Source organism: Polypterus senegalus, chromosome 3, assembly GCF_016835505.1.
Source record: "Polypterus senegalus isolate Bchr_013 chromosome 3, ASM1683550v1, whole genome shotgun sequence".
Taxonomy (NCBI): Eukaryota; Metazoa; Chordata; class Cladistia; order Polypteriformes; family Polypteridae; genus Polypterus; species Polypterus senegalus.
This window is the reverse complement of record NC_053156.1, coordinates 222,211,539-222,235,045: the sequence shown is the minus strand read 5'-3', so window position 1 is coordinate 222,235,045 and position 23,507 is coordinate 222,211,539. Positions and strand designations below refer to the sequence as shown.

General features: G+C 35.6%; 1 protein-coding gene across 2 annotated transcripts in view; it reads left to right on the top strand.

The window, feature by feature from the left end:
* Positions 1-16,637, top strand: part of ahcyl1 (adenosylhomocysteinase-like 1) — a 119,455-nt gene extending 102,818 nt beyond the window's left edge. The window contains exons 10-17 of one of the 2 annotated variants that reach the window (XM_039748543.1): positions 1,022-1,110; positions 1,276-1,346; positions 5,913-6,007; positions 6,108-6,206; positions 6,387-6,455; positions 7,444-7,522; positions 7,844-7,964; positions 12,822-16,637. In XM_039748543.1, the coding sequence (XP_039604477.1) occupies positions 1,022-1,110; positions 1,276-1,346; positions 5,913-6,007; positions 6,108-6,206; positions 6,387-6,455; positions 7,444-7,522; positions 7,844-7,964; positions 12,822-12,828 (630 nt within the window). In that variant the 3' untranslated portion in view covers positions 12,829-16,637. Of the gene's footprint in view, positions 1-1,021; positions 1,111-1,275; positions 1,347-5,912; positions 6,008-6,107; positions 6,207-6,386; positions 6,456-7,443; positions 7,523-7,843; positions 7,969-12,821 lie in introns of those variants that run through there. The other variant, XM_039748544.1, reaches the window with a different exon arrangement.
* Positions 16,638-23,507: the final 6,870 nt, after the last annotated feature.

Here is a 23,507-nt window from a genome sequence, read left to right as displayed (position 1 = left end):
ACATTTACACAGCCTTTACCTTTACTTTACAGTCTCTGTATAATTGATTTTGTTGATTTTGAAGAGTAAAACAAGTTAACAACCCATATGGATATTGTTATACAGCATGATATTTTATTATTTAGTTCACTCCTCCAGTTTCAAAATGCTTAATACAGCTATAGGTAACAGGAGACCAAAGCCTATTTCATCATCCATATGAAAGTCAGGAACCTCTTTCACTCTCCACAGCACATCCATGCACTCCTCCCATGCTCACTTTTATTAGATCAGTTTGTTTAAGTATATGGGTTTAGTCAACCAAAAATGTAAGTCATTGGGATATGGAAGGAAAACTGACAAACACATAGTGAAATCTGAACAAGTACAAAAAAAGTAACTCTACTTAATGAAATGGCAATAAAGCAATCTGTATAGTATATGGTATCAGTATATAAACATAGTATAGTGAGTAATTATAGAAAACTTTACTTTTTGTATAAATAATGCCTGAGCAAATCTAGTTTTTACTTTTCTTTTAAATCTATTTTTTATCATTCTAATCAGTAGCTTAAACCACCACGTTTTACAGGATAAAATAAAATTCTTGAACTTGCTTAATCTAAATCAGAGCCATGGTTCCTAGACTTGCTCTCAAAGGCTTCAGGTGCACGGTAGGAGTCATTTTAATCTAATCTAATTTCTGGACTGGGCACCAATGTACTGCAGAACCCAGTACACACGCACACAAGAGCAATTTAGAATCATCGGTCACCCTAATATTCTGAGAAAAACCCATATAGAAATGGGAAGGATGTGCATATTCCACACATTCAGTGAGAAGGCATGGGATTCAAATGCAGGATCCATAAGCTAGTGCTGCAAATGACTATGCCACCATTTAAATTCATTTTCATGGTACCTATTCATCCTTTTAATTTTTTTTTGATGTTCTTCATAATGTATTGAAATATCTATAACAGTATGCTGTAAAGTCTATTTTTTTAATAAGTTATTGACAGTGTTGTCCTGTTTGTTTCAGGTAGGAAAGGGTTGTTGTGCTGCACTGAAAGCACTGGGGGCCATTGTGTATATCACAGAGATTGATCCCATTTGTGCTTTACAAGCCTGGTAAGTGATTAATATTGTAAAGCTCCCGAGATTCACTACTGAGAACAGAAACCTTGAAAGAAGAAAAGTTATTTTTAATTTCCATACAGAAGAATCATTTGCCTTTTTATCTGGATATAGAATGTAATTTAAGATGTTTATTTATGTTTTTAATTCTTTTTACAGTATGGATGGATTCAGGGTAGTAAAGCTCAATGAAGTAATCCGCCAGGTTGATGTTGTCATTACTTGCACAGGTAATTTTTTTGTTTATGTAAATATTACATATTTTGAACTGTTTAGGCTTAAAGAAATATCTTGTAGCCTGAGTGCATTATAAATTCAGAATGCCATGTCAAAAGAGACAAATTTATCTGCTTAAAAAAATTGCAGTTTTTAAAAAGTGTACCAGGAAACAACACACATAAACGATTGCCATATATAATGCCACATAAGGTGTGGCAGAAAAGTAATGAGACTGGCAACACTGCAAACAATGTGGCAACGCTGCGCTGTTGTCCTTGATAGAGCACGTGTATCAGTACCCTCCCATAGGTCAGTGCGAGTTTCAACTCCTTCCGTTAACTACGTGATTTTTATGACTGCTATTAGCGAAATTGTGTTTTTGGTTTGCGTCACGCAAAATGGAACAGCGGAATTTGGAGCAACGTTGTGCCATTAAATTTTGTGTTAAGCTTGGAGAATCGGCAAGTGTGAAGTTTGAAAAGTTAAAACAGGCCTATGGGGAACATTCTTTATCCCGAGCTCAAGTTTTTCAGGGAGGCCTTCAACTTCGAAAACCAATGAAAACATCGAACGTGTGAACACTCTTGTGAGATCAGACTGTCGTTTAACATTAAGAATGTTGAGTGAACAATTAAATTTGAACAGATTTACCATTCATCAAATTTTGACTGAACATTTGCACATGCGAAAGGTCTGTGCCAAAATGGTGCAGAAAAACCTCACAATTGAGCAGAAGGACAATCGGAAAAAACGCATTCGTGTGACTTTTTCCTTTTTCCTAAACTGAAAAATGTCCTCAGAGGACGTCATTCCGGGACTTTAGAAAACATCCAAAAGAGTGTAACGGACATGCTGAAGACCATACCGGTTGAAGACTTCCAGCACTGCTACCAACAGTGGGAACAACGTCTCCATCGGTGTGTAGCTGCCCAAAGGAACTACTTTGAAGGGGATAACATTGATGTTTGAAAAAATAAAAACTTTGGTAAATAAAAAATCAGTTTCATTACTTTTCTGCCACACCTCGTGTATATATATGTGTATGTATATATGTGTATATATATATATATATATAGGCAGCACGGTGGCGCAGTGGTAGCGCTGCTGCCTCACAGTTAGGAGACCCAGGTTCGCTTGTTTTTTGCATGTTCTCCCCGTGTCTGCGTGGGTTTCCTCCGGGCCCTCCGGTTTCCTCCCACAATCCAAAGACATGCAGGTTAGGTGGATTGGCGATTCTAAATTGGCCCTAGTGTGTGCTTGGTGTGTGGGTGTGTTTGTGTGTGTCCTGCGGTGGGTTGGCACCCTGCCCAGGATTGGTTCCTGCCTTGTGCCCTGTGTTGGCTGGGATTGGCTCCAACAGACCCCCGTGACCCTGTATTCGGATTCAGCGGGTTAGACAATGAATGGATGGATATATATATATATATATATATATATATATATATATATATATATATATATATATATATATATATATATATATATATATATATATATATATATATATATATATATATATATATATATATATATGTGTGTGTGTGTGTGTGTGTGTGTGTTTCCTGATCACGAGAGTGAGTCTTAAAGTGTGTGGATATCCTTCCCAAGGTATACTTCGTCCTTTTCATCTGCAGCAATTTACTACCTGATATATGGAAAAAAATATAATTATTTTTTCATTGTCATTAGCCTAATTCGCTAGTATCTCAACTCAGTAAAGTTTCTTTATTTTTATGTGCTCTGTAAAGTATTCTTTGTAATGAGTCCTCGAACAAACATGCTAATTTCATCATTTCTTTGTATGTTTTGCTTACGCACACCGAAGTTAATGGCAAGAGCTGGCTCTGTGCACACCACATATATACTGACACGTTCTTTTTCCAGAAAATGTTAGATCTATTTTTAAAATGTAGCTGCTGTGCCTAAAATTGCATTAATAGCTTGTAACTGCAATTTTACACTGAGTAAATATTGTGAGCATCAATGTCAACTTTTGCAAGTGGTCAGCAATTTAAAATTGAGTGTATATGTGTTCTTATTAGGTTTATGTAGTTTTGCTGTGGATAATCAGAACTGGAGTGTAAAATAGTCCTTTAATTCTTGCGCTTGACTGGAACAGTCATAAAAAGTTCTTGAGTTTGAAATGTATTAAAATCTATGAACCCTGTTAGATGTCATTTCCATCCATCAAAGTTAAGAGAGTGGTTTCTAGTTAATATTAGGTAGTTCAGAAAGTACAGTATAGTAACAGGAAAATGCAAGTTTGATTAATGACTACATTTAATGTGTTTTAGCAGGCATAGGTTGTCTTATAGGCATTTCTTATGTAGGCTACTGGATCATGTCACTTCTTACAAGCAGAGAAGTCTTTTTTTTTTTTTTTTTGTGAAGCACTGTATTTTCAAGGGTTACATTAGCTCTTTTTTCCCCATGTGCTTTACAGTTACATTGCGACCAAAAAATACAGATAAGAAAAATATATATATATTTTTAATAAATATTAGAATATTTATACTATATCATAACATTCTGAAATAATCTGTGGAAAGACAGATTGCTTTACATAATGTCATTTTTATTCAAAAACTTTGTTGCAGTAAGTTTTTCTAAAGGGAGTGTTGCAGACATAGAAGAAATGTAATAAATATGTTGTATATTTTTCTGTTGACATTATGTCTGTCTGTCTATCTGCATAAAACAACTATGCTCCCACTGGTTCACTTTTATGTGTTGTCAGTTGTACTTTGCTATTTAATTTTTGATGATGAGAGCACACTTCAAACGGTGTATTCAGTGTGGCAGCTGGAACTTCCAGTCATACCCTACTCTGCTCAAGGGATAGAACAATGTTTCTGCAATGGAACGAAACTCTGACCAGCAAAAGCTGCAGAATGATATTAAATGGGAATGAAAAATGTTTTTAATTATTTAGGTATATAAATCGCCAGTGTTAAATTCACTCTTGTAGTGTTAAATTAACAAGTATATTGTATAAAGAACTGCTGGATTCATATGTGCACTTTAACTGCTATTTTAACAATAGTGTTTTTGCTGCATACAAAGAATAAAGCACTCCTTTAGCTTATCTGATGCACATGTAGCGGTTCATATTCATATATACATTCATACATCTGCTTTATGGTGATCGCTTCCTGCATCCTAATCCGACTAGACACGGTCACAAAAACACAAACACAGACACAAAAAAAGTCACTGTGATATCTTTAAACTTTTTCAATTTTTGTAATATTTTGGGGGGATCATCACAAACTACTAGCAGCAAATATTCCAGTGAATGCTGTTTTTCTCAAGAAAGTGTTTAATTTTCAGTCAGTTACAAAGAATTGTTGGAATTACAAGTATTATTATGATTTTCATTCTAATTATTTATAAGCATTTTAACACTCAACAGGTTAGAGCAGGCTACAGTCTAATCATTTCAAAAACTATCAATAGTACTAGGGTGTTGTACCATGTTAGCCATTATGAATGTAGTGAGAAGTCAAGCAAAATGACTCCTTTTATTGGCTAACTGAAAAGATTAAAACATGCAAGCTTTCAAAGCAACTTGAAAGCATGCATATTGTAATCTTTTTAGTTAGACAATAAAAGGTGTCATTTTGCTTGACTTCCTTCTCACTAAAAACTGTCAACAAATACAATTATTGGAAACATTTACTGATTGTTGATGTGTAAAAAATGAGTCAGTGTGAAGCTCAGAGAAAGAAATCAAACCTTTGGTTTTCAAAGCTTACCGTTATGTATATAAATGTTAAATGTGGCAAAAGGAGAATGTTGGTTCATTTAAATATGTTTTGTTTTAGCCATTGTTTCTCCACTGGCTTATGTATGAATGTCTTTTTCTGCCTTCTTTGTTAATTTTTTGGCAGTTGGTTGTGATTTTTTTCTATTAATGTTGGTCTGTCCATTTATTATTTATCTAATTATGTTTTTAATATATATTATTATGTTCTCTTGTGTTCCTTGTGTTTTGTGGGTGGGCCCCCCAAGAGGCAAGGCCTCTATTACCTCACCAGTAAATAACTGCACAAGCCTATAAAGGCAGGCAGGTAAGATGAGTTCCTGGTGGTTCATTTGAATGTGCTTTGTGGAGTTGTAAGTCATATTTTGAGTTTTGCTATTCCGTTGCTTGTCCTGGATTTACCGATTTTTTTTTTTTTTTTAACCTTTCTGTTTCTGGACTTCGAAAATGGATTGTTGTATTAGAGCTTGGTAGCTCTGGATTGCCTTTTAGTAAAACCTTTATTTTTAATAAAACAATGGTTTATTAGCAAAACAAGAAAAACAAATATTCAAAAAAGCACAACAAAAGTAATTGCCCCAAGGAACCCTTATGAAGGTGTATATAATTAAGTTACGTGATTTTATAATTACAAAATTAAGTTGTAGCTGAACTGCTACATTGTTTTGGCATGTTGAATTTAGGAGACAAACGATGACATCAATTTTATCGCAGAAAAAGGTGTATACAATTTCTGACAAAAAGAGAAGGCTTTTCAAACAAATGTGTAATCTGAAGCTCCACAATTTTGTCTTAACTCATTTTTTAATTTTAGGAAATAAAAATGTCGTTATAAGGGAACACTTGGATCGCATGAAAAATGGATGCATTGTCTGTAACATGGGTCATTCCAATACAGAAATTGATGTTGTAAGTAGTCCTCATAAAGTTTTGCAAGAATTAAAAGATTGACTACACAGCTTTTATTTGCAACTATAATTGCTTTATTTCTTGATTGGCTGCATTTTAGACCAGCCTGCGTACACCTGAGCTCACTTGGGAAAGAGTGCGGTCCCAAGTAGACCATGTTATCTGGCCAGATGGCAAGAGAGTGGTACTGCTGGCTGAGGTAAGAGCACTGCAGTTTTGTTAATTATAAAACTGGGAAAAAAGATTTATTTAGTAACTTTGTATTTAATAGATTGATTTTGTTCCATTTAAAATGATTTTTTTTCTTCCTTGCAAAAATGCATTTGGGTATGTCTTGTGATTTGAGTTGTAATAAATAGTTTGCTGTTAATTTTTGTAGGGACGCCTCCTGAACTTGAGCTGTTCTACTGTCCCTACCTTTGTTCTATCAATCACAGCCACCACACAAGTGAGTAGGTTTATTTTTAATTTTATATCATATTGGCTAATTTTGTCACTTTTATGGATGTTCACTTAGTAATCCTTATACATGTAGGAAGTATTTATAAATGTTTCTACAGGTAATGTTTGGTCAGTTTAATTGTGTACTCCATCTTGTTTGTACTTTTTAGAAGGGGCTGCATCATACTTGGAGTTAATTTTTTAAAACAAGAATTAGATGGTTATATTTGGCAATTGTTGAGTGAAATTATATTTGTGCCAAAATTAATTGATCCTTTTATAGTTGAAGAGATTGATATTGAATTGTCTGTAGGGCAGAGGTCAAGCGTCTTCCTCTACTAGGTTGTTTCATCAAACTTAAGTATTATCAAAGAATAATATTTGTATTGTTGATTTTTTTCTGTAGTAATGTGTCATCCTCTTGTGTGTTTAAATCTGTGAGTCTGTTGATCTTCATTGAATTAAGTGACTTTCTGCCAATAAGTGTTTAGATTTGAGCATCAAAAAATAAATATTACTAATAAGCTGAGTAAAGAGAATTTTTTTAACAGGAGAAATGAAGATTACTGATTATTACTGATAATGTTTAGGTTAACTACAGTACAGAATATGAACTCTTTAATATACAGACCTAAATTACAAAAATAAAATCTCTAAACTTGTGTTGTATGCAGGAACATTTTCTTTAACAGCAAAGATATCAAGTTGGTCTGTATTTGTACATTCTCCAGTTCTTGCTCAGCTCCTTTTTAGAGTAAACCTTTAGAAAATCCAGCCTTTTCTGATTGCCACTTTCAATTATATATTTTTAACATTTCTATACATTGTTCTGTTCTTGAGTCTTTCAGATGTGCTTTTATTTTAATAATTTTTGTCATTTGGTTAGTTTGAATTATACAGTCAGTTGCAGATAAAACACAGGCATTGATTTCTGGTTTTCACTTTGTGAATGCTTAAGCTATACTAAATGTTACTTTTTTGCTTCCATTAAATAGGCTCTGGCATTGATAGAGCTTTACAATGCCCCCGAAGGACGTTATAAACAGGATGTTTATTTACTCCCAAAAAAGATGGGTAGGTTCATATTATAGTTTATGTAGAGCTCTTGCTAACTTGTTTTGAAAGTAACAGAGATGTTTAATTTTCTGCCTAATAAATATTAGAATTAGTTTCTAGCACAAAATAACATATTTGTTTCAGTATTCTATCAAATGGAAATTTTGACTTGAAGAGGTTACAGTTATATTTATATGGCAAATGATTGTATGCATAGTGGGTTTTTTTCCCTCGGGTAGACTGATTTCCACCTCCTGCCTTCGGTTCCATGAAATTAAACTTGCTTATATGAACACTATGTTTTGAAAGGTTGTATTATTTTTTATATCTGAATTTCAGATGAATATGTTGCCAGTCTACATCTGCCTTCATTTGATGCTCATCTCACAGAATTGTCAGATGAACAAGCCAAATACCTGGGACTCAATAAAAATGGACCATTCAAACCAAACTACTACAGGTAAATATGTGCAGATGAAATAATCTGATGAAAAACTAATTAAAAAACAATAAGAGTAATTTAATCTGTAAAGTGTGTTAGTATTTTTTTAATATAAAGATCCTTTCTTTGTGGAAAATGAGTGGAATTAAAGCTGAGCACTTTTTTTTCTTGCAATTTTAACAAAAGTAATTGAAGGTATTTTTAGACTGCAAGTTCTCAAATGTCTTTGTGAATGCACTTTAGCATTATGTTTCCTGTTTGGCTTTATTATAGCCATGTGGCATACTGACATATCTATTAGAACAATCCTTGCATTCATGATAGCTTTTTAAACACCTCTTTCAGCCAGAGCCCTTATGATCTGAACACACATTAGATTTTTTTGTTCATGTTTGGTGTTTTATGTCAACATTGTGGACCTCTTTTTAAGAATTCCAAACAACCACTTTAACTTAGTTCTTTGTTGTTCATATACTCTTTCAGTAGTAGGAAATACATATTATTTTAAGACTGATGTAATTTGGCTAGAAGGAGTGTTATAAAGTATTATATATAATCTGTAATATATTATATTTGCAATTAATTATATACAAGTATTAAATATTCTCTAGGCTCTTAGATATTTAAGTAATTCCTATACACCTAGGATAACTAATATCCTCTAGTCCTCACAAAGTGCTAAAATTAAAAACTCTAACCTCACGTGACAAAGAACAAATAGCTAAATTTGTTTTTCATTATTTACATATATGAGGCCAACATTGTGAGATTATGGTTAGCATTGTTGCATCATCAGATTAAGCTTTCTGGGCCTTTGCCTGCTGGTTTTATGTTGAGTTTTACATTCTGCCAGTATCTGCGTGGGTTTTTCTCCAGTTACTCAAATTCTCCTGTCATGTCCCCAAAGATGTGTGTTACAATTGCAGCTTCAGTGTTCTGATGTATCTGAAATGTTGAGTATGTGATTGGGCAAGACCCTTGACAACTCAAAGAATCAACTCAGCTGTGCATTTAAAAAAATATACCTATGTGAAAATTAAAGTCGCTCAATAAAAATATTTTATCATCAATGTGATTGATCAAATTTCTTAAACTTGATTGTGATTTTGGAATAAGGATCATATAACTGTCAAATATGTAAAAGCCACTTGTAAATGTCTATTTTCATTCTTTTCTGTTTCTGAGAATTTTAGTGCTTTAACCATTTTATTACACACCTGGACTTTTGCAAAGCTTTGTATAGCAGCTCTTTAAATCTATCTCTGCATAAACTCAACATGGAATAAAACTGAAGGCTTCTATTCAACATTACTCCACATTTGCCTTCTAATATGCTTAAGGCTTCTAGTTAACATTATTCCTCTTTTCAGCACTTTAGATTGGTTCTTCATTAATCATCATATTCTGTTTAAATATTTGTGAAACATGCTATCTGACTGAGCCAGTGTTAAGAAATTACAACCTGATGATCCAAAGGTCCCAGCTGTTCATCGTATATACCCCTTAGAAGAGATTTATGTAAATAACCAGCAAGCATGATTATTTCTCCCATACAAATTTAGTTCCCCAAATATTTTGTCACATGTGGTGGTTCATCATGTGGTGGGTATGGCAACACACTGTATCAGTGCATGTTCCCAACCTACTCCTCCTCTTCCTTGGATAAGTGTAGATTACCAGTATTTTTCTATGCTTCCACAATGTATGTTGTTGTAATTGTCAGAGATCTCCTGACATAGTCTGAATATCATCATCTACCCAGAACACAATGAAAGTCCCACATTCTCCCTGTAAAAAAGTTGTCATCTAGCAATTGTTCCTGATAGAACAAAAATGCATATGTATGTACAACTGAATCAGAATGCTAAATTTACAATGTAACATTAGACAACATTTATACAAGCCCAAACAGTTTAAAGTGTGCAACATGTACACAAAGAAAAAAATGACCTATACATGTAATGGCAACATCAAAAAAATAACCTCTTCGAATTTCTTTATTCTAAATCTACCCATATTAATTAAAAAATAAACCAACATTCAGAAGCCATGTTTGAAAAGTTAAGTTAATGTTTGCTGTTTTCATGTCAATTAAAAAGTTCATTAGACCAAGTCTTCGCTAATCTCTTGTTTAGTTGATGATGTAAAAGCAAACCATTAACAATTCATTCTGGAGCAGTCATGTTTGTGTAAACGCCACATCAAGGATAAAAACCATCTGCAGTGATCTCAGAGACATAATTTTTGCTGCTCATCAGTCTGGACAGATTAAAAAAGGCCAGTTTCAAACAATTTAAAGAGGTCTTTCGTTCTACAGGCAGAATTCAAGGCAATTGCCAACATTCTTTGTAGGAAGCATCTCTGCCAGTTCACTGAAAGACCAAACTATGTAATTGCACAAGAAATTTCAGAGAGCATAAAATTTCCATCTATGGATCTATAGGCCTCTTTTTAAAATGATGAATATTACAGTTCTACCATCAGAAAAAGGCTCTGCAGGTATGCCTTTCATGGAAGGTTAGCCCACAAAAACTTCCTTCCTCTCCAAATATACATGGCTACACTAGTTTAGAGGAGTGTGAACATTATGTGCAATACTGCGTTGGCCAAAAACCAGCAAGTAAGATCCTTGAACAAGCCATCAAGCAATGAGGAGGACAGAGAATAATCTAAAATTGTTTTGCAGCCTCAGGACATGAATGTCTTCGTAGTCATTTAGTTGACAATGATCTCCCCTTTCTACTGGAACATACTAGAACAGGGGTCGACAACCTTTCAGCGATGTCGTGCCAGACCTATGTTACAATGTTATTCTGCGTGCCAACATAATTCTGCCAATTCAACGTACCACAGTCTGCACTGAACACATGGTTTCCTTTACATTTGAGTCACATGCGCAAAACGTAGGTGGGGACATAGAGCACGAATGTATGTGCTGTAATTAAAATATAATAAGAGGTTTGTTTTAACATACCATGGCCTGCAATGAACACATGGTTTCCATTTACAATCTGAGTCGCATGAGCAAAACGTACTGTAGATGACAGTGAGAATGGGTGCGGTGTAATTGAAATATATATATATTTTTTTTACTATATTTTGATTCAATCAGAGTGCCATTGAAAATGGTTCCGCGTGCCACAGGTTGCCAACCCCTGTTCTAGGAAAAAAATATGAGACCATGCGTCCAATAGCTACAGCTTGGCTGAGTTTGGAGCATGCATCAGGACAATGATCCTAAGAACACTAGCAAACCTAAAGCTTAGTGGCTGAAAAGTAAAAGATCCAAGATTTTGAAATGGGCAAATCAAAATCCAGACCTCAAACACTCTGTGGCAGTGTGGTGACACTTTAAAGCCACATTAAAACTAATTTAATGCAAGAACTGGTCTTAATGCCAGAACTGAAATTGGTAAAGAAGCCTGATCCAATATTTGTGGTGTTTACAATGATCTAAATGTGGCATGAGCATTTACAGTATATGTGCATTCAGTTTATGATGAATGTGAGAGCTGGGCATATGTTGTGACATGACCCAGGTAAGGCATAAATATACATCCCCACATTTTTTGTTTTTATTTTTTCAGCTGAGGTTCTTCAGTTTTCTTCATGTTAAAAGCAGATCTTGTTTTTTAAGTACCGTATATACTCACTGAGAAGTTCTCCTGCAGATAAGTCGGGACTTGATTTTACCATATAATTTCTGGCATTTTATAATGTCGGTCGTATAAATTGATGATATGCTAACACCCACCTGAGAGAGTACCCACAGAGCCTTTTTTTTTCTATGAATTGTGCCTACATGACCACACTGTAATCCCTGAACAATTCTGAAGCGACATTTGCGCTGTTTTGTGTTTTTTGTATCTCACACCCTCATACACCTTTATCGTAAAAGCATCCCTTATCTACGATGGAGTGTTTGATCAGAAGAAAATATGAAGCTGGATTTAAATTAAACCTTGTTGAAGTGGTGAAAGAAATTGGTAACTGTGCTGCTGCAACAAAATTTGATGTGTCTGATAAACTGATGCAAGATTGGAGGAGGCAAGAAGATGTAAAAAAAAAAAAAAATTTAAGTCGCATTTTTGAACGGGCATACAAGTCAGGGTCTGATTTTATGATTGATTTTTCTGGTTTCAAGACCCGACTTATACGTGAGTATATACAATATCTTGAATGTGAGCAGTGTTATCACCCCATAAAAAGTATTAAAAAATTGTGTTCCTGGTATTTTGTTTTTTTTATTGCTATGTTCTATTCTGGAACATTTTACACAACCAATAAATGGTTTGAGTGTGGGCACTGAGGTACTTTTTGAGCATTGAATGTGCAGCCAAGTCTTGATCATGAAGATTATTATAAAATCAACAGCTTTCACTTTAGCCAGGTGATGTTCATGTTATCAAACTGGAAACATGATAGCATATTAATGAAGTCAAATGGAATAGTGTAAATATAGAGAAGTAAGTTTGTAAGCTGAGTAATCAAAATGGATGTACTTCTTAATGTACCCTGTGAAGCTAGAGTTTCTAGACATGCTTCTTTGTTGATTCAGAACCTTTTTTATATTAAAGTTATGTTGGGAGTCCCTTAAAGGAACACCAACAAAGTTAGATTGTTAGACTTGAATTCTTTAAACCCTTCTTAAAGGAGCTCTTTCAGTTGTTTGTAAAGACTTCATCTTAAAATATGTGTGTTGTAAACATGATTTGAGTGCAGCAAATAGGAATATTTCTTCAGTTGGCATTTTTTTCTTATAGCAAACAAATTTAATTTGGCTCAAGATAATAAACCAAAATTTTAACCTTGTGATATATTTATTATTTTAAAGGAAATAGTTAACAATTATACTTTTTTTTTTTTTTTTTGCAGATATTAATTCTTCAGACTGCTGAATCCAGCACAGACCGTGATGTCTCAAACAGTCGTATTTCTTTGACTCCCTAAAAGATTTTTTTTTGGTCTGTATTTTACTGTTCGTGTCTGTGTATACTTTTATTAGTTATATATAAATCTAAACAAAGGTTTTGCCAGAAAGTGTAAATCAGGAAGATGCATACATGTATCATTTTATCATTAACCTTCTTTACTTTTGTTTTTTAATGAGTTATGCAGCCACAAAGAAAATCATTTTGTGTTACGCATACCACAATGGTGCCAAAGGAGAGAAGAATCATTCCATGTTTTTTATTTCTGGGAAGTTGTACATATTATATCCAGATTGCATTCACATGACAGTAGTATGACATTCTTATTTAGGGAAAGTTTGTTTTGGTATTTTGATTAGATAAAGACCAAATCTTAGTGAAGTTGCAAAGTGATGCATTTTAAAAAACATCTATGGTGACCTATTCCTGTCAACAGTTTTTAAGCACTGATACCTGCATTGATTTGCAGATTGTTAGATTAAACTGTGAATGATCATGCAACTACTACCCCTAACAGGTTTCCACCTCCAGAGATTTTGCTCACTGCATATAAATGACAATTTTTAATCCTGTTTTAAAAAATCTTTGCAATTTGTAGAATTTTCAGACAGTAACTACCTGTTTTCCTATGCATCTGTCTATCATGAATTTATAAAACTGACAGTAGTTCAGTATACTTCATAGACCATGTAAGTTTTAACTTTAAGATGTCAGGAACTGTAACATATGTTTTTGTCTTGGTTGTCTGCCATTAACACAAGACTCTTTATTCTCACTGCTCTTACCCTTATTTTTAAGACTGATGTCTTTATTAAGGACTAATTCTGAGTGATATTAGTCCCTTTTACACATGCAGGCTTTGCCTGGAATTTGTTGGTAAACTGATGTTTATGTGAGTGAGCTAATCATCAGGTGATGTATGAAAATCTACAATTAACTTGATAATTTCTTGATTTTCTTTTCTTAGGCTAGCTTTTAGAAATGTCTGTAGATATGACAGACTTTCAAACCACTGAGCCATTCTCCTTTGTTACTGTCAGGCATAAATGTGAACTGCTTTGTGGATGCTGTTGCCTATGAGCAATGCACTCATGTAGCAGTGAAGTGGGGTGTATGGCACTTATCTCATGGAAGCCAAGCATCTGTAGGGCGGTTGTGCTACATATTGGCTGTCATGCTTTTCAGTTGCACTGCCATAGTAGTTTATATTTGTGGGATATTTTGTTTTGGACTAGTGAATTCTTAAAGAAAATTAATACAGCATCATCCATTGCTGTTTATCAACATGTCTTTTTAAACAAAGATAACTGTAATACTTGTGGCATTTTTACACAACCCTCAGAGCATGAAGACTGCCACTGCTTTACATAGAATGGGAACTTCATGCATAAACGCTATTAACCTTGAATATTGCTGGGTTGCCATTGTACATATGAGAGAGCAATTCTTTGTAAATTCCTGGGATGGTTAACCTGTGAATTTCTCAGGACTTTATAAATGTCTCACGTGATGGTTTGCAAGTTAAGAGGAGTAGACAAATGTTCTTGAAATGCAAATAGTGAGGAAATACGATGCAATAGGATTGACTTTTTGAAGTTATGGTTCATGTTATGCAGTTCATTAAGAAATAAGATCAAGGACCGTGTGCTGCTCGGTGATTTTACTTTTATGTGTTTTCTAAATTGATCTTTGTAATTGCCAAGAAGTCGTTTATAATTTGCACAGCATTTGATCAGAATCCCTCATCACCCCACATACCACTCTTGAAGTGTAGTTAGCTTCTATTACTTTTAATCTTGAATGAATTTCTAGGATTTCTATGAGTAATGTATATTTAACGTTAAAGACTGAAAGAGGTTTATGTAAAAAAGCTGATTCTTGGTACTGTAATTTACTTATTTCCTTTCATTGGCATGACAGGCAAACAAAACTACAGCCCCAATGAATATAGTTTTTTAGTCTTATGGTGCACTCTCTTTAGTGTTATTTCAGTGAATGGACCATTTTTAAGTAAAAACGGGAACAAATATAGCAACGAAGAGCTGGGAACGATGTTCAGATACATACATTTTAACAATTTATTCAGTTTTTATAAAGGGCTCTACTAGAGAATAAAATTCTGATAGCATACTGTGAAGTTCTCTTTTGCTAGATGCATGAATTCTTCTTTATAAAATGTGCATGTCTGAATGCCACACTTTTATACATTTACATAACAAACTCTCACAGCATTGTACCCTTTAAATGCCTTTAACTCTGTTCTTTGCCATTTAATCTGCTATTGATTGCCATAGTTGCTGACTTTACAGCTTTTTATGACATGCATGTACCACATTTCTAAGGTTCATGTTGGACAGTGTCATGTGATCAAATCAAATGAAAGCACAAAATCATATTTGTCAGTAATTGTATTGTGCCACTGCATCCTGAAATCTTAGGCTCAGCTAGTGAAACTTTAAGAATTGAAAAGCCAAAAAATATATACACATTGGTGGCTAAAATATTAAGGTATAATATAAATCTGAGCTACCATTTGTTCTTGAGAACAGAATTTAAATTATGCTCTGAATAGGAAGGCAATTAGAGGGTGTTTAATAACTTTAACAAAAGTGGGTCTTTGTAAGTAATCAAGCTAATCACTAGATTAAGAATATATTTGATTTCTTCACACATTAACATTCAAGGGACGGACACTTAATCTACAAGTTCATTCTGCAGGGCTAGGAAGTGCATTTTAACAGGTAACACTGTGACAACACAGACGCACGCCTTATTCTCAGAAAGAGGTTTGTTTAAAAACATTGTTTTTATATTAGAAGACAAAATTTTTAGCCTTCATTATAAAATTAAAATAATTATTTTTAAAGAATTAGTTTAATGTATTTATACTTAATGGACTGTCTAAATTTAATCTACAAATATTCTGGTTATTTTGCCAAAGAGGATCTTTCTTCTGTCAAATCTTAGGTATTGATTATAAATTATATGGAATATTGACTCTTAGTTGAATAAAATTTGTATTCCTTATTTCTTGATTTATTAAACTTTTAAATAACCTAATAACTAGTAGAACAAGATTTTCATTATATATCCATTAATATATTGCAAAAAATGTTCAAAAATTGGGAACTTTTGATAAGTAAATGCTGTGAAATTTTGTATAAATTCTCTTACCCTATAAAAACATATTTCCTGCTAAATCTTTTTCAGAAAATGTTATCAGTAATTGTTACCAGTGCATCTATTTTGTGATTCTAAGTATTTTTAAGAATACTGGCAATGTATCATTTATGTTATCTCACACTTTTTAATTATTTTTATACGCTCGTTAATTGCTGAATATCACTGCACATATCTGAATGCTGTACAACTGCCTTTGCCCTTATTTCACTTGACATTTGTTTAGGTTTATTTTAAAACATTATTTTCTTGTATATCATTGCAGGAGCACTTTTATAAGGCATTGGCATAAAAAATCTTCCCTTATTTTGTTAGTATCTTCCATTAAGTATGCTGTTTTGTATTGTTAAATCAGTAACTTTTATGCATATTACCTGCTTGAATGGGGTTGAAGGGACTGCATCTGAGTGATTTGATTGAGCACAATCAATCTTCAAGGGTTTTGTTTTTCTAAAAATGTACGTTAGAGCATGGCAAAAGGAAACACATAGTTTTATATAACATACAGTTTCATTTTTATGGCAGTAATATACTTGGTTATATAGTACATCTTAAATCTTAATTAAAGGGTTTGATTACACTTTTTAGTATTGTTTCCTTGTGTTAAAGTACCATTAACATTATTCTAACCATGTCTGTTTTGACTGAACATGAACTTTTTTTGTTAGTTTTTTTTTTTTGTTTTTGTTTTTTTATTCCAACTTTCATTCACACTTGATAGTTTTACCATGTCAGTATGCATTATTAAAAAAGATTTTCAAAGAACTGTGCTCAGTAGGCAAGAACTGGATGTTGAAGTTGCATCCCCTGTGATGTGGCATTCAAATGTCAGACTTCAAAAGTACAGGTTAAATCTCACAGTCATGGCATGCCATACATTTTATGAACAATTTATGTGCTTTTACCCAGTCTCTGAAAATAATGGAGCTGTGTAACATAAAGTGGGCCTAAACATACTGGCAGTTCACTAAATAGTGTGTTAGTTGGATAGAAAGTTTGCCCTCTAGACATCCAGTATTGCAGAAAATGGGTGATCCAGTAGTTCCTCTTTTATATGAAAGAATGTGATCCCAAAAAATCCTGTTTGTTAACTTCCACACCTCTATGGGAACTAATCTGTAAACTAGTGGTGTCAAAAAGTGGTGAGCCATTTAATGGGGTGTATATTCAGAAAATGCCATTTAAAGCATTGAATATTAAAAATAGCTGGAAAATGTTAAGCGTTGTTTGCTTTCAAGTATAGAATACCCATTTGTAGCACGTGATGAACTATACTTTTATTCTTCCTATTTTGATGACCAAAAAGAATCATATGGGAACAACTGTGATTGACACTATATTGACCTTAGCCAGGTTATATTTTGAAGCGGACATCTCCAAATCTGAAATTGTAAAATTAACATCAGATAAAGACTTTAATTCAAATCAGATATACCAGGTTACAAAACTTGAAACCTATGCATGGGAGTTTGCCCGACCGGTCTACATGTGCTTTGTGGACTTGGAAAAGGCATTCGACCGTGTCCCTCGGGGAATCCTGTGGGGGGTGCTCCGGGAGTATGGGGTACCGGACCCCTGATAAGAGCTGTTCGGTCTCTGTACAACCGGTGTCAGAGCTTGGTCCGCATTGCCGGCAGTAAGTCAAGCCCGTTTCCAGTGAGAGTTGGATTCCACCAGGGCTGCCCTTTGTCACCGATTCTGTTCATAACTTTTATGGACAGAATTTCTAGGCACAGCCAGGGTGTTGAAGGGGTCCGGTTTGGTGGACTCAGGATTGGGTCACTGCATTTTGCAGATGATGTTGTCCTGTTTGCTTCATCAGGCCGTGATCTTCAGCTCTCTCTGGATCAGTTCGCAGCTGAGTGTGAAGCGATGAGAATCAGCACCTCCAAATCCGAGAGCATGGTCCTCAGCCGGAAAAGGGTGGAGTGCCCTCTCAGGGTTGGGGTAGAGATCCTGCCCCAAGTGGAGGAGTTCAAGTATCTCTGGGTCTTGTTCACGAGTGAGGGAAGAATGGAGCGTGAGATCGACAGGCGGATCGGTGTGGCGTCCGCAGTGATGCGGGCTCTGCATCGGTCTGTCGTGGTGAAAAAGGAGCTGAGCCGTAAGCCAAAGCTCTCAATTTACCAGTCGATCTACGCTCCTACCCTCACCTATGGTCATGAGCTATGGGTAGTGACCGAAAGAACGAGATCGCGAATACAAGCGGCGAAATGAGTTTCCTCCGCAGGGTGTCTGGGCTTTCCCTTAAAGATAGGGTGAGAAGCTCAGTCATCCGGGAGGGGCTCAGAGTAGAGCCGCTGCTCCTCCACATCGAGAGGAGTCAGATGAGGTGGCTCGGGCATCTGATCAGGATGCCTCCTGGACGCCTCCCTGGTGAGGTGTTCCGGGCACGTCCAACCGGGAGGAGGCCCCGGGGAAGACCCAGGACACGCTGGAGGGACTATGTCTCCCGGCTGGCCTGGGAACGCCTTGGGATTCTCCGGAAGAGCTGGAAGAAGTGGCGGGAGAGGGAAGTCTGGGCCTATCTGCTTAAGCTGCTGCCCCCGCGACCCGACCTCGGATAAGCGGAAGAGGATGGATGGATGGATGGATGGATGGATGGAAACCTATCCCAGGTGCGTCAGGTACATGCATGTGGACACCAGAAGGCCTGTGAAGCTGCAGCACTGTGTTACTGTTACTTGGTTACATTAATATATATTTGCTTTTCCTTGTAATGCAGTTTCTAGTACTGCTGCCTTGCAGCTTTAGAGTCAGGCGTCACATCACATTCTGGACAGTTTTCATGTATTTTTGTCTATGCATGGGTTTTCCCCAAGAAGTTTTTACTTCCACATCCCTAAGACATGCAGGATATGATTAAAGACAACTGTAAATTAACCCAAGATCAGAATTAGTTGGTGTGAATGTGTCCATCCATAGTTTGCTTTGAACATAGTGCTGTCAGGAAGAGCTAATTTGTCCAGCAAATAAGTACTGAAATAAGAAGGTTCAAGAACTAAATAATTGTTTTTAAGGTGAATTTGGCACTGGAGAATCCCATTCTATTGATCATAATTGAGATGTTGTGACACCTTTTTTGGAGTTCGTCTATGGTAAGTTCAGTTGATTGGACAGGATTAGAAAAGGCACACAGCTCTCTATAGGAGGTCACAGTTGAACAAAATCAAGCTATGAGGTTGAAGATATTGCCTGCAGAGCTCAGGGACAGGATTGTGTCAAGAAACAGATCTGGGGAAGGCTACAAAAATAATCCTGTAGCATTGAAGGTCCCCAAGAGCACAGTGGCCTCCATAATCTTTAAAAGGAAAAATCTTGGAACACCTGTTACTCTTCCTGGAGCTGGCCATATGGCCAAACTGAGCAATCATGGGAGAAGGGCCATGGTAAGAGAGGAAACCAAGAACCCGATGGTCACTTTGGTTGAGCACCAGGGAACCAGTGTGTAAATGGGAGAAAGTTGCAGATGGACAACCATCACCGCAACACCCTATCAATCTGCACTTTTTGACAGAGTGGCCAGACAGAAGCCTCTCTTCAGCAAAAGACACATGGAAGCAGCGTGGAGTTTGCAAAAAGACACCTAAATGGTTTGACGTGTGACGCAGGTTTCACTTTCAGAAAATATTTCTTCCTTGTTATAGGAATATGTTTATGGCATCAAATTGTTGTGCTACATTTTTCTCACAAGAATTTTGGAAAAGGACTGGGAGAAAAGATGTAGTTAAATCATCAAGCATGTCAAAACTGGTAGATCATTTTCCTCTTTTGCCAATATCAAAATGACCAAAGCAAGAATCAAAAATCATAGTCAAAAAGCTTGAGTTAAAGTTCAAAACCAGAAGGCCTAAAAAAAAAACACTTTTGAAAATAATAATAGTTAAAAAGGAGTTTTGTATCTGCAAACACACATAAACAATGCCTGTTCAAGCCAAACTTTTAACCCTTAACCTAATGAGGTCAAAGTCACAAACTGTGTGAACATGTTCCAGCAACCGGAGGCGCATTATAGCAGCGGTATTCACAGTCCAAGGAACATAGTCCAAAATTACTGTGTAGTTTCAATAAATGCTATAATTTGATTCCAGGACTATAAACCCCCCCAAATAAATGCAAAATATTGTTTTATGTAAATAATATGTACTAAAACTTAAAAAGTCCTTATTCTTAGCAGAAATTGAAGTTAAGTTGTTTATTTTTACCAAATTGTTTGGCACTGTCTTTCCTGGGAGAAGGATGTGTGCTTTCCTCTGTGTTCAAGCAACTGATGGGGCTCAAGTTTTCCTGTGAATAAAAGCCTGTGTAAAGCAAGAAATGGTGCAAAGTGGAAGTGTAGTGGAATATCAAGCAAACTATGTGGCAGTAGCCATTAAACAAAAAATTTCCATTTAACTAAAATAGTTTGAAAAATGTCTCTACCTGTGAAGTAAAAGCAGAGTTGTTTAGGATTCTATGAACCCCCCTCCAGTTATCTTTGTAGCACTTAGATGGGAGCTGTAAGATTTCTGTGCTAAAGCACGCACTGCTGCTGTTAACAAGATCAATAAACAGCCGCTAATGAAAGTTATTTTGGTCCTTCCAGCATCAACAGAAAAACAGTCCCCATTACTAACAGAAATGACAGTTTTGTGTGACAGAACAGGCTCATCTGCATATACAGGTAGACAATATTTTACATTTTCTACAAGTATTTACCAACATGGAGTGATGGAATGACACAGGGAGAGGAAAATAGATAAAGTCAAGGTCAGAATCGGGGAGTCTGAAGGTCTCACCAAATCCTAATCACTAGACCCATTCATAGTAGTGATGTCCGATGCTGTTGATTTTCTTTTCATTCCAATAGTGGGTGATACTGAGGCCAGTATTACCGATACACATACTGATGCAGCCAGAGTGTCATCTTGCAAGAACGGTTAGATAAAAACGTACAGTATGAGTGGACATCAAAAAGTCACATTTTGAAGATGTTTCATCAGTAGACTTTTACATATAGTGCTAGAGATCTGACTTCTTTGCTTGTTTTTTAACGAAATTATTACACATGTTCAGTTCTTGCAAATGATATGTGGAATAACAGCATTTTTTGGCTCAACAAATTGTATTTTTACTTTTTACTGTAAAATGTGCAAAACACTAATAAAAGTACACAGTCAGAAGTGTAAAAGGTATAATAATGATGTAAATACTGAGCAAGTGGCACTTTCAGATTCATCAGACTCACTTTGGGTTTGACTGTTCGTTTCAACAGACAGATTCACTTTGTCATCACTGATGATGAGAGGCTCCTCAGCATTACTGCTCGTTATCACTAACAAGCGCGGGCAACACTTGGGCTGCTGAAGATGCGCCTATAACATTTCCTGGGTAACACTTGGGACTACTGCTTTTAGCATTGTTTTTACAGCCTAAATGAAGTAAAGCTATATGGACATAATAAAGATGGAAAGATTGAAAATGTGTTCTTAGTATGTTCATTTATCAAGCTATAAATGTACTGTACTCCTCACTAAAAACAGAAATTGATAATTTTCTGTTCAAATCTGCTCACTTCACTCACCATCTCCCACAAACCCCCCCGCCCCCAAACCCATTGCCTGCACTACGTGCCAGCCTCTTTGCAACTCTGCCACTTGGGTATATGGATTTCACTTTCACCAAACAACAAATCTTTTATTTCTCGCGGATATGCCTCTTCATTGGGAAGAAACACTACTTTTCCCTGATGGCAATGCGAATTAGATTATCTACAAGTCTCCAACTTAAAGTTTAAATCCGAACAATATATTCAATCTTTTTTCACTCTTCTGTTATTTCACCGAGTAATAATTTCCATTTGTTTACAATAATGCCATCTTTACTATTATTTTTTTGAGACTTTCAAATATTAGTACTTTTATTATGTCTAACCTACTCTGCATGTGTATTACGCCAGCATTTTTGAATTCTTTACGATGTTCTACTTTTGTTTTCTACTCTTTGTCTTTTATTTCTGACCCCGGGCATGGTTAAATCTCTTGGCACGTCTTGTGGGATGTGAAAGAGTATCTCTGATAAATTCATGTCTCGTCACAAGCTAAAAAGTCTAATCTCATCCCAGGATTTTATTATTATTAATAGAGAGACAATTACAACAACCTTACATCGGATTTCAGTACTAACGTTACCTGGGTACTGCCTGCCTTTCTGGACGGCTTCTTTAAGAGTAGACTACAGCCCTTTGGCAACCTTGTGCCAGGCTTTATAGCCTGAGTGTCTGTGCTCTCTTCTGATTGCCTCTGTTGTAATTCCTTGTGTTCTGCAATGTGACTTACTTCCATGTGGTTTACAAGGTTTGTGGTGTTGCTGCAGTAACGTTCGGTCTTCCGACACGTATCACATTTTGCTTCATTATTCTTCAGTGAGTAAAACAACTCCAGCCAACGCTTTGCTTTCTTTCTGCCATTGCCTCACATACACAGTCGCACTGCTTTAGTTTGTGGTAAGCAGCACTGCCAGGGTGAATGCAGGATGATGAAAATCGTGGAAGGAAAAGTAGCTCCATATCACATGTTTAATTTAATACTCATGCACTCACCATAAAATGCTTTTTAAAAATAATTTATGATAAACTTGCATATTATTGAAAATTTCCAATATCGATGCTTTTAATCTGAAAATCAATGTTTAAATTAAAAGTTCTGGTTGTGAAGCATCAATACTTTAGTATCAATTCACCCATCTCAAACTCGTAGCTTGCCGTTGCTGAATTCAAAACCAAATGATTCCTATACCTTACCGTATTACTCAAATATGTAATCCTAAATTTTGAAGTCAAAATAATCCTACACAATAAAAGTCAAAGTTATTTTGGAATTTATCTACAGTCTTGGACAACGTTAAAGACATGGTGCCGGCTTTTGTATTGAAGGAATCACCTGGCAATGGAACAACAAAAAGCATGATGTGAAAAATGAATGAGTGAAAATGATGCCAAAAATTAAAAGCAATTCTCCATAATATAAAACTCCTAAATAAAATCTGTTATGTGAAAGAATGAAAGGATTGTGCAACATAAAGGGAAAATAAAATGTAATCATGACAATGCAACCACCAGTCCCAGGTTGTCCTGAGCTTCACTGTCTAGCTGCAGGCTGTAGGTTTTCCTTGCTTTCTTTTCAAATACATGTATTTTTTATCCTATCTTCCAACTGTTGAAGTGCCTCATCGGTGCACTCTGACTTAGTGCTAAGATAAAAGCTTCATTGTATTCATAGTCAAACATATTGATGGTGTAAAATAAAAGATTATTTATGCACACCCTTAGGAAAATGTATTGTTTCCTCAGAAAAAAGTATCTGTATCAAAGTATGCAAGTAACTTCAGCCTTGTTAAAGATGGTTACCAGTAATCCAAAGAGTGAAAGGCTGCCATGCATGGAAAAATGGTGGAATCTCGCAAAATAAAC